At 20.3% G+C, this 12,934-nt stretch overlaps 2 protein-coding genes across 2 annotated transcripts; both read right to left on the reverse strand.

The window, feature by feature from the left end:
* Positions 1-487: 487 nt before the first annotated feature.
* On the reverse strand, positions 488-9,955 carry LOC137636478 (uncharacterized; the record flags this gene model as incomplete). Its single annotated transcript, XM_068368902.1, has 3 exons — positions 9,635-9,955; positions 1,442-1,631; positions 488-672 (listed from the first exon to the last, which is right to left on the reverse strand). Coding segments are annotated over exons 1-3 (696 nt in total), but the record flags the coding sequence as incomplete, so codon positions are not given.
* Positions 9,956-10,038: 83 nt separating this feature from the next.
* Positions 10,039-11,989, reverse strand: LOC137636479 (chaperone protein DnaK-like). Its single transcript, XM_068368904.1, is given in 2 exon segments — positions 10,039-10,923; positions 10,925-11,989. Coding segments are annotated over 2 exon segments (1,950 nt in total).
* Positions 11,990-12,934: the final 945 nt, after the last annotated feature.

Consider the following 12,934-nt stretch of genomic DNA (forward strand, 5'->3'; position numbering starts at 1 on the left):
TTAGATCTTGTTAACTTAATAAATAAATTTATTAAAAGAAGAAAAATACATCCTGCTACAAAAATATTTCAAGCAATAAGAATAGAATTAAATAAAGAAATTATAAATTTAAAAATTGCAATAAATGATTTATTTAATTTAATTCCAAAAGGATCTATTATTTGTGTTATAGGTTATAATTCAATAGAAAATAAAATTATAAAAAAATTTATGAAAAATAAAGTCAATAATTATTATGCAAAATGGATTTGTAAAAAAACTAAACCAAATATATTAGAAATAAAAGAAAATAAAAAATCAAGAAGCGCTGTATTAAGGGCTATTATTAAAAATTATGAAAATATTTAAAATATTCTTTATTTTTTGTATCTAAAATAAATGTTGCATCTGATTTATTTGAAAAACAATTCTTATAAGAATTCATTATTTTCCAAAATTTATAAAATTCTTCAGATTCATTGAATGCTTTTTTATAAATATTTATTGCATTTTTATCAGCATTAGCTTTTATTTCTTTAGCAAGTTTTTCAGACTCTGATATACTTATTGTAACAGCTGCGTCTGCTTCTGACCTTATTTTTTCTGATAATTGCTCTCCTTGAGCTCTTATTGAAGAAGCAACTTTTTGCCTTTCTGATCTCATTCTTTGATATATAGATTCTGTTACTGTTTCTGGAAGATCAATTTGTTTTATTTTAAAATCTATTATATCAATTCCAAGCTTCATTGATTGATCATGAATTTTTTTTATTATGTTATCAATCAATATATTTTTGTTGCTGTTTATAACAGATTGTATATCTATATTACCTATTTCTGCTCTTAAAGCTGATTCAGATAATTGCTTTAATAACATTTCAGCTCTAAAATTATCTCCCATAGTACTTCTATAAAATAGCCCTATATCTTTAATTTGCCATTGTAAATAAGCATCTATTAGAACATCTTTTTGCTCATTTGTTACAACTCTAGATGATTCTATCATTAAAGTTTTTATTTTAGTATTATATATCTTTATTGTGTCAATAAATGGAATTTTTTATATTGATTCCTGGATCATATATTTTAACATTTTTTTCTTTATTTTTATTTATTTCTCCAAGCCTTAATGCTATAGCTTTATGTCCTTCAGGAATAATGAATACAGAATTAAGAGCTACTATTATTAATAGTAGTAAAAAAGTAATTAAAAAATAAATATTTGTAGTTTTTTTTATCATAAATTTAAAATTTCCTTAAACATATAAAAATTAAGAAGATAATAACATGTTGATTTTTTTGTTCTTATTATATAAGAAATTATCATTTGTTTCCGAATCTATAATATATAAAGAACTTTGATTAAGAATTTTTTCTAAAGTATCAAAATATATTTGCATTTTTATTAAATCAGGATTTTCTTTATATATGTCAACAAATTCCATAAAAGACGATATATTACCCATAGCTTCAAAAACTGCCTTTTCTTGATATGCTCTTGCTTCCTCTAATATTCTTTGTGATTTCCCTTTTGCATATGGAATAACTTTATTTGCATAACTTTGAGCTTCATTTTGAAGTCTTTCTTTATCTTCTCTAGCTTTAATCACATCGTCAAATGCATTTTTAACTTCTAAAGGTGCTTGTGCAGGCTGCATTATAACCTCGTTTATATATATTCCTGTTTCATATTTTGATAGTATTTTTTCAAGTTCATCCTGCACTTCTAAAGTTATTTTTGATCTTGATGTTGTTAATATTTTTTCTAGTTTATTACTTCCAACTATTTGTCTTATAGAACTTTCAAGCGATTGTTTTAATATTAGCTCAGGATCATTTGTGCTAAATAAATATTTTTTTAAATCTCCTATTTTATATTGAACAGAAAATGAAACATTAACAATATTTTCTTCTGAAGTTAACATTTGTTTTTCTATTTTCAAAGTATTTAAAATATCTACATCTTTTTTTAAAACTTTTTGTATTATTGGAATGTGAAAGTATATTCCTGGACCATTTATTTTATAAAATTTTCCAAAATTTAAAATAGCTGCATTTTGAGATGGTTGAACAACATAAATTCCAGAAACAAACAAAGCTGATATAATAATAAAAATCATCATTATAGATATTTTTAAAAAGTCTTTTAAAGATATGTTAATTTTATTTATCATAATGTTTTTTTTATTAAAAAATTTATTTTATATTATTATATATTATTTTTTATTGTCTTCACTAAGATTTTTGTTAATTTCTTCTTTTTTATTAATTTCTTTTGTATTTGATAAATCTTTCTCTTTTGATTTTTCTTCTTCTAAAGATTGATATTCTGTACTATTGGAATCTAAAGAATCTTCTTTTTTCTTTTTATTCTTTAATAAATTTGTATTTGATGATATTTTTATTACTTTTGATGGAACAAGAGTAGATATTGCATGTTTATATACCATTTGATTTACATTATTTTTTAATATAATTGATATATGATCAAATGCCTCTATAATTCCTGTTAATTTTATTCCATTTACTAAATAAATAGATACTTGTATTTTATCCTTTCTTAAAGTGTTTAAAAAAGGATCTTGAAGTGATATAAATTTCATAATTTTGTTTTTTTTTTAAAAAACTTTTGAAACTATTATAATGAATTTTTTTTACATCTCAAATAAAAAATTAAATATATTTATTTTTTATAACATTTTATTGATAAAGGCATTTGTTTTTTTTTAAATTTATTTTTGTAAAATAAATTTACTATTTTTTTATACTTATTATTTAAATAGAATTTTTCAATATTCTCATTGTTTTTTAAAAAATCTTTTAAAAATTTATCTAGAATATGATATTCTGGAATATTATCAGAATCTTTTTGATTATACCATAATTCAGCAGAAGGAATATAATTTATAAAATTTCTATTTATTTTATATTTTTCTATTATGTATTCAAGTATTTTAAATACATCTGTTTTATATAAATCTCCTATTAAATTTAATGCTCCACAAGTATCTCCATAAAGAGTAGTATATCCAACTAATATTTCGCTTTTATTTCCAGTAGATAAAAGTGCAGAATTATTTTGATTAGAATATTGCATTAATATATTAGATCTAATTCTAGATTGCATATTTTCTTGAGTCAATCTTGATGGATGTTCATTAAAATTTTTAAAAAAGCTTATTTTATTTAATTCAAAAATTTCTTTAATATTATATTTAATAATATTAATTTTTAAAAATTTACAAATTCTTTCTGCATTTAACATATTTTTTAATGAAGAAAATTTTGACTGCATATATATACAGTTTATTTTATTTTTTTTTATTGTTAAATATGCTATTAATAATACTAAAAAACTATCTGCTCCTCCTGATAAACCAATTACAACATTATCAAAATTATTAATATATAAAAATTTTTTAAGAGAATATGTTAAGTGAATTAATAAAAATTTTATATTTTTAATATCTGGAATTTTTGATATATCTTTTGTTATTTTTATATTTTTTATATTAACAGTAATTTTTGATTTATTTAAAAAATCTGAATATTTTATTATTTTAAAATTATAGTAAATTAAAGAATTTCCTTCATATACAATATTTTTATAAAATCCAAATTGATTGGAATATACTATTATGCATTTATTAATTTTATATATATTTTTAAAAATATTAATTATTTTCTTTGATTTTCCAATAAATGAATAAGATGAGTCTAGTATTATTAAAATATCTGTATCATATTTATTATCAGTATTAATAATATCATCTGATATTAAAATTTTTATTTTTTTATTTTTTACATTAAAATTTTTTTGTTTTTTTTTATAAGAACTTATATATTTAATTTCATCTGAATAATTTTTATATATAATTTCTGTTTTTCTATATTTATAGACTATATATCCATTATTTATTATTAATGCTGTATTATAAAATTTTTTTTCTAATTTTGATTTTTCTATAAATCCTATTACTATATGTAATTTACTATTTAATTTAGATATGGATTTAATTTTTTTTAAAGCTAAGTTTTGAGAAAATATAAAATTTTTTTTTAACAAAAGATTATTAGGAAAATATCCAGTTAAACTGCATTCGCTAAATATAAGAAAATCTGAATTATTATCATTGTTTATTTCATTTTCTATATTTTTTAAATTTTCTTCTATATTTCCTATATCTGATTCAATTTGTGATATAGATATTTTCATTATTTTTTTATTATTTTTTTTGAAAAAAACATACTTGTTAATAAGTATATCCCAAAAATAAATATAATTATATAAGATATTGATATCAATGGATTAATTGAATAATATTCCAAAATAGAAAATCTACAAAAATCTATTATATAAAATATTGGATTAAAATATATTAATTTTTTAAAAAAGTCATTTAAAAGATCTATGCTATAAAAAACTCCTCCAAAGTAAGTTAAAGGAAGAAGAAAAAATGTTGAAAAAAATGTTGTATCATCAAAATTCTTAGCTAATATTCCATTTAAAAGTCCTGCTATTGAAAATAATAAACTACAAAAAAATATTATTACTGATAGTAATAAAAAATTACTTAATGTTATAATAATGTTTTTATTTATTGTTATTGTTATAATAGTAACAATAAATCCTGTAATAGATCCTCTTATTATTCCTCCAGAAATATATCCGAGCATTATAATATGTTTTGGAGAAGACGATACAAGCCATTCTTCATAAGATGAATTAAATTTAGAGCTATAAAAAGAACTAACAACATTAGAGTAAGAATTATTTATTACAGTCATTATTATTAGACCTGGTGCTATAAAATTTGTATATTCTATATTTTCAATATTCCCAACTCTTTCTCCTAAAATTTTTCCAAAAATAACAAAATGCAAAATAACCACAATTATTGAAGGAAGTATAGTTTGTATCCAAAGCCTTATTACTCTATTATATTCTTTTATTAAAAATGTTTTGTACATTATAAAATATTTATTCATATCTTATTTCCTGTTTTTTTCATAATAGATAAAAAAACATATTCTAGACTATTATTGATTTCATTTATTTTTTTTATATATATATTATTATTTAGTATTATTTTTATAATATTATTAATTTCTTTAGAATGTTTAACTTTTATTAGCAAATTTTTTATCTTTAAATTTAAAATCATATTTATTTTTTATTAGATTTTTTAATAAATTGTGATATTTATAATCTACTTTTATTAAATATTTTTTATTAGAATATAAAGAAAGAAATTCTGATAATTTAACATCTCTTAATATTTCTCCTTTATTTATTAATAATATTCTATCACACATTTTTTCTGCTTCTTCAAGATAATGTGTTGTTAATATTATTGATATCTTATTTTCTTTGTTTAGTTTATTAATATATTTCCATAAATCTTTTCTTAATTCAATATCTACTCCAGCAGTTGGCTCATCAAGCAATAATAATTTTGGTTTATTTATAAGAGACCTTGCTACCATAAGTCTTCTTTTCATTCCTCCTGATAAAAATCTAGTTTGTTGATCTTTAAATTTATATAAAGACAACTTATCCAACATTATTTTAGCTCTTTCTATAGATTTTTTTTTATCTATACCAAAATATCCTGCTTGATTTATTAAAATATTTATTGGAGTTTCAAATGGACTGATATTTATTTCTTGAGGCATAACTCCTATATATTGTTTTGCTAAATATGGGTTTTTTTTCAAATCTTTTCCGCATATTTCTATTAATCCATATTTAAATGATTCTATTGTAGAAATAATTTTTAAAATTGTTGATTTTCCTGCTCCATTAGGACCTAAAAGAGCTAAAAAATCTCCTTTTTTTAAATTAAAGTTTATATTTTTTAAAATAACTTTATTGTTATAATTTTTGTATAAATTTTTAATTAATAAAGTATTCATAAATTAAAAAATTTTCCTTATAATATTTGAAAGTTTGACATTATGCACTCGTATATAATCTGTTTTATCTTTTATAAGATTATATGAAATTATTGAGCTTTTGAAATCTGCATCTTGATTATTGATAAAATTTTTAACAACAGATTTTTTTCTTGAATGACCTATCATTATTGGAATTTTTAATTTATTTTTAATATAATGTATATTATTTAATATATAATGTGTTTCTTCAAAAGATTTATTAAATCCAATTCCTAAATCAAATATTATGTTTTTCTTTTTTAAACCATATTTCTCTAATTCTTGAATTTTATTTTTTGCATATTTAATTATATAATTTAAATATTTAAATTCTTTGCATAATAAATAATTATTTATTATTTCTTTAAATAAAAATATATATTTTATATTTTTATTTTTTATTAAATAACATATTTTTTTTATTTCTTTTCCATATACATCATTTATGATATTAATAAAATTATAATTATTTATAATGTATTTTATAATTTTAAATTTGTATGTATCTATACTAAATTTTTTTATGTTTTCAATATCATGTTTTTTTAATATTTTTTCTATTAAATTCATTGTGAATTTTACATGATACATAATATCTATTGAATTATTTTCATTTTTATTTGGACTTGTACTTTCAAATCCTATATCTATAATGTCAGCATTATATTTTATTGATTCTAATATTTTTTTTTCAATATAATATTTATAATAATTTTTATTTTTTATATTTGGCACATTTATTCCATCAGAAAAAGAGTCTTTAGTTACATTTACTATATGCATTATTTTTGTATATGATTTATTTGGATTATGAGGAATTTCCATAATAATATTGTTTTTTAATTTTTTTAATAATTCAAAAATATTTATTTTTTTTTCAGGATATCGCCATGAAGGATATATATCAATAAGAGATTTTATAAAAAAATCTCTTATTAATAAATCTTTATGAGGAACTCTTAGTATTCTTGTATTTATTATTTTATTTTTAAAACAAATTATATCGATATCTATTATTCTTGGAGACCAAGTTTCATGTGCCCCCCTTCCCATTATTTTTTCTATTTCTTGTATTTTATTTAAAATATGGAATATATATATATCAGTTTTTATTCCAACTGATATATTATAAAAATTCTTATTCCAATAAGATGGAGAATTTTTTTTTAATATTGCTTTTGTTATATATAAATTAGAATAATACTTTATTGGAGAGATCATTTTATCTATTAAATAGCAACATTTATTAATATTGTAAAATTTATTTCCAATATTGCTTCCTATATTTAAAACTAACATAAATTATATTGTTTTTTTTATAGAATAAGATACATAATTTAAATTATGAAAAATAAGTTTTTTATAAATTTTAATTTTTATTTTTGAAATATTTTTTATATATTTTGATAAATGATTTAATAAATTAAATGCTAAATATTCTATTAATTTAAATTTTTTATTTGATATAAATGTTTTTATTAAATTTATAATTTTATCATAACAAATTGCATCATTTATATTATCAGTTACATAGCATTTTTGATTATTATTTATAGTTAATTTTAAACTAATCTTTAATTTTTGTTTATTTTTTATTTCAAAATCATGTATTCCAATATAAGCATTAACTGAAAGTTTGCTAATTTTTAAAATATTCATATTATATAAATTTATTTTTATTTTCTTTATTGATTATAACATTTTTCTTATTATTAATAATTGATAAAATATATATAATCAATAAAGAAAATAAAAATAAATAAATAAAAGGCAAATAATATATATTGCTTATATTTACTAAAAAAAAAACAAAAAGCAGGAGTAGTTCCAGCAAATATTGCATTTCCAATATTATAAGAAAATGATATTCCTGTATATCTAATATTTTTTGGAAATAAAGACACTATAAATGCTTGAAAAGCAGACGTTATTGCAGAAACTATTATTGCAAATACAAAATTTGCTATAAAAATATTAATAAATATTTTTGAATAAATTAAAAAATAAATTGGAATTATAGATAATATTAAAATTTTTATAAAAAATAATAATGATTTTTTTTTTTCCGAAAATATCAACAAAAAATCCAAATACTGGAGAGAATAAAGCATATATTATTGCTGACATTGTGTTTAAATACATAATATATTTTAAAGATATAAAATTATGTATAAATAACATATTAGGGATATACGTAGAAAACATATAATAACATATTCCAACATATCCTGTTAAAAAAAAAACTACTATAATCTCATATTTTGAAGAAATTATTAATTTTTTCAAAGGATAAAATATATTATTATTTGTATTTTTTTTTAATAGTTCATTTGATTCAATTGTAAACAATTGAAGTATTATTGATAATAATGAAATTAAAAATCCTATAAAAAAAATTATTCTCCATCCAATTTTTATCATTGTATCTTCATTTAATAATGAAGATACAATACTTATAGTAAATGAACTTATTATAACTCCCAATTGCGAAGACATGCTTAATAATGACGTTGTAAATCCTAAATTTTTTTTATTTGAAACTTCAGATAAAATAGTAAGTATTCCTGTATAATTTCCTCCTAATGAAAATCCTTGAATTATTCTAATTAATATTAAAATAATTACGGATATATTTCCTACTGAATCATAAGTAGGAATTATAGACATAATTAACATGCTAATTGACATAGTAGACATACTTAATATTATAGCTATTTTCCTTCCAAAATTATCTCCAATTAATGAAATAAAGAATCCTCCTATTGGCCTTGAAATATAGCTAAATGCAAAAATTATAAAAGTTAAAAATATTGATTTATTTTTATCTAAATAAGGGAAAAATAGCATACTTATATAAGGAGAAAGATAAACATATAAACTAAATTCAAACCATTCTATAGATGCATTAAATATATTTATAATGGCAGTTTTATTTTTTTTATTTTGCATTTTATTATAAAATATTTAAGAAACAATTATTTTAACATTTTATATGCAAAAATTATATTTTTTTAAAAAAAGACTTTATTTTTTTAAACCAATTTTCTTCTTTAGGAAAATTTTTTTTAGATTCTAAAAAAGAATCTTGTAATTGTTTTATAATATTTTTTTGATTTTCATTAATATTAATTGGAGTTTCAACAAATATTTTACATAATAGATCTCCTATTTTTCTATTATGTATATCATATATTCCTTTATTTCTTATTCTTAGCAATTTTCCGTTTTGTGTTTCTTTTTTTATATAAACTTTTACTTTTCCATTTAAAGTTGGAACGTATATATATCCTCCGAGACATGCAGTAAAAAAACTTATTGGTATTTCACAATGCAAATTGTGCTTATCTCTTGTAAAAATATCATGTTTTTTAATTGATATTTTTATATATAAATTTCCACTTTCTGCTTTTTTAGTTCCTGCTTCTCCTTTATTTTTTATATTAATTTTGTCATTTTGATTAACTCCTTTTGGAATATTTATAGAAAATTTTCTATTTCCATTAATTCGTCCATTTCCATTACATTTATTACATATAAATTTTATTTCAATTCCAGATCCATGACATTTTTGACATGTTTGTTCTAATGAAAAAAATCCTTGAGATATTCTTGTTGTTCCTTTACCCATACAATTTGAACATTTTTTTTGTTCTTTCCCTCCAAATCCTGAACAAAGACTACATTCTATTAATGTCCTAATATTTATATCTTTTTTTACACCAAAAAAAGATTCTTCTAATGTAATTTCCATATTATATTCTATATCTCTTCCTCTTTGTCCTACGCTTCTTGATCTATTATCAGAAGATCTATCTCCAAATATGTCTCCAAAAATATCTCCAAAAATATCTCCAAAATTTCCAGATGTAAATGAAGAAGAATCGCTGCTATATCCTCCATTTTGAAAATTATCATGTCCAAAGCTATCATATTTGGCTTTTTCATTTGGATTTGAAAGAACACGATATGCTTCTGATATATTTTTAAATTTTTCTTCATACTCCTGATTTCCTTTGTTTCTATCAGGATGATATTTCATTGCTAATTTTCTGTATGCTTGTTTTATTTCTTGAGCACTAGAATTTTTAGTAACACCAAGAATACTATAATAATCAGACATAATTATTTTTTAATATCTTCATTAACTTCTTCATATTTTACATCATCTATATTTTCTTCATTATTTGTATTTGATTGGTCACTTGAAGTATCTTTTGTATTATTAGAATTATTTGCTTGATTATTAGCATTATTTTTTTTATACATTCTTTCAGATATTGGAAAAAATACTTCTTGTAATTTTTTTATTTTATCATCAATATCTTTCTTATTATTTGTACTTAAAGATTTTTTTAAGTCTTCACAAGATGATATAATATCTGTTTTTTCTTTTTCAGTTATATTATTTTCAAAATCTTTTATTGATTTTTCTGTGCTATTAACCAAATTTTCTCCTAGATTTTTAGTGTTCATAAGATCTTGAAATTCTTTATCCTTTTCTGCATTTTTTTCTGCATCAAGAATCATATCTTTTATTTCTGATTCTGAAAGGCCTCCTGAAGATTTTATTATTATATTTTGTTCTCTTGAAGTAGCCTTATCTTTAGCATTAACATTTAATATTCCATTTGAATCTATATCAAATGTTACTTCTATTTGAGGAACTCCTCTTGGAGCAGCAGGAATATTAGTTAAATCAAATCTTCCTAATGATTTATTAGCAGATGCTATTTCTCTTTCTCCTTGAAGAACATGAATGGTAACAGCAGATTGGTTATCTTCCGCTGTAGAAAACACTTGAGATTTTTTTGTAGGAATTGTTGTATTTCTTTCTATTAGTTTTGTCATAACGCCTCCCATTGTTTCTATTCCTAATGAAAGAGGAGTTACATCTAATAATAAAACATCTTTTATTGAGCCAGATAGAACTCCTCCTTGTATTGCAGCTCCAATTGCAACTGCTTCATCAGGATTCACGCTATGCTTAGGCTTTTTACCAAAAAAAATTAGAAACAATTTCTTGAACTTTTGGCATTCTAGTTTGTCCACCAACTAATATGATATCAGTTATATCTTTTGCATTTAAATTAGCGTCAGATAAAGCTTTTTTACAAGGCTCTATAGTTTGATTAATTAAATCTTCTACAATTGACTCAAACATAGCTCTTGTTATATTAATATTTAAATGTTTTGGTCCAGTATTATCAGAAGTTATATAAGGTAAGTTTACGTCTGTATTATTTGATGAAGATAATTCTATTTTAGCCTTTTCTGCAGCTTCTCTTATTCTTTGTAAAGCAAAACTATCATTTCTTAAATCTATTCCTGATTCTTGTTTAAATTTTTTAATTAAATAATCAGATAATCTATTGTCAAAGTCTTCTCCTCCTAAAAAAGTATTTCCATTAGTTGATAATACCTCTATTTGGCTGTCTCCATCAACATTTGCAATTTCTATAATAGAAATATCAAATGTTCCTCCTCCTAAGTCATAAACAGCAACTGTTTGGTTAGCTTTTTTCTTATCCATTCCATAAGCTAATGCAGCAGCAGTAGGCTCATTTATTATTCTTCTTACATTAAGTCCTGCTATTTTTCCTGCATCTTTTGTTGCTTGTCTTTGTAAATCATTAAAGTATGCAGGAACTGTAATTACTGCTTCAGTAATTTTTTCTCCTAAAAAATCTTCTGCTGTTTTTTTCATTTTTCTTAAAATTTCTGCAGATATTTGTTGAGGAGCAAGTTTTTTGTCATTTATTAAAATCCAAGCATCTCCATTTTTTGCTTCTATAATTTTATATCCAACTTTGTTAACAATATTCTCTTGTATAAATTTATCTTTAAACTTTCTTCCTATAAGTCTTTTGGATGCGAATATAGTATTTTTTGGATTTGTTACAGACTGTCTTTTTGCAGTTAATCCCAATAATATTTCTCCTTTATTTGAATATGCAACTACAGAAGGAGTAGTTCTTCCTCCTTCTGAATTTTCTATAACTTTATAATTTTTCCCATCTATAATTGAAACACAAGAATTTGTAGTTCCTAAATCTATGCCTATTATTTTACTCATATTTTTTTCCTTATTATTAATTATTATTTACAACTGAAACTTTTGCAGCTCTAAGAGTTCTGTCTTCTAAAATATATCCAGTTTGAATTAAAGAATATATATTATCATTTTTTAATATTTTTATCTTTTACAATATTAATTGCCTCATGTATTTTTGGATTAAATTTATCTCCTTTTTTTGGATTAACTTGATAAATTTTAAATTTATTAAAAATTTTTAAAAAAAGTTTATAAATTAAATTAATTCCATTATTTTCTTGTTTATTATTTTTTACTGCACTTTCCAGACTATCTGATACAACTATTAATTCAGATACAAAGTCATTTAATGCAAATTTTTTAATATTATCAATTAATTTATTATTTCTTTTCTTAAGATTTTCCATTTCTGCATAAAGACTTAATACTTTTTCATTTTTTTTATTTATATCATCAATAAATTTTTCATTTTCTTTTTTTAAAGTTATAATCTTTTCTTTATATTTTTCATTTTCTTTTTTTAAAGTTATAATCTTTTCTTTATATTTTTCTTTTTTATTTATTTTATTTTTTAATTCACACATTTTTTAGTGATTTTCAAATTTATATTTATATAAATATAATTAAGGACGATTATAATTATTTCAAGTATTATATTAACAAAAACAAATCAAATGTAATGTTTAATAGACAAAGATACTACGTTATTGGATGTCCAATAAATCATAGTATTACTCCAAATATTATTAATTATTTTTCATATATACATAATTTTAAATTTATTTGTATAAAAAAAATAATATGTAACAAACAAGATATTAAAAAATTTTTGTTCAAAATCAGAAGAAATAATTGTATTTTAGGTTTCAGCGTTACATATCCATTAAAAAATAAATTTTATAAGCTTTGTAATATTTATGACAAATATTCTATTCTATCTAAATCTGTTAGTAATGTATTAATTAA

This window comes from Palaemon carinicauda, unplaced genomic scaffold, assembly GCF_036898095.1.
Source record: "Palaemon carinicauda isolate YSFRI2023 unplaced genomic scaffold, ASM3689809v2 scaffold3092, whole genome shotgun sequence".
NCBI lineage: Eukaryota > Metazoa > Arthropoda > Malacostraca > Decapoda > Palaemonidae > Palaemon > Palaemon carinicauda.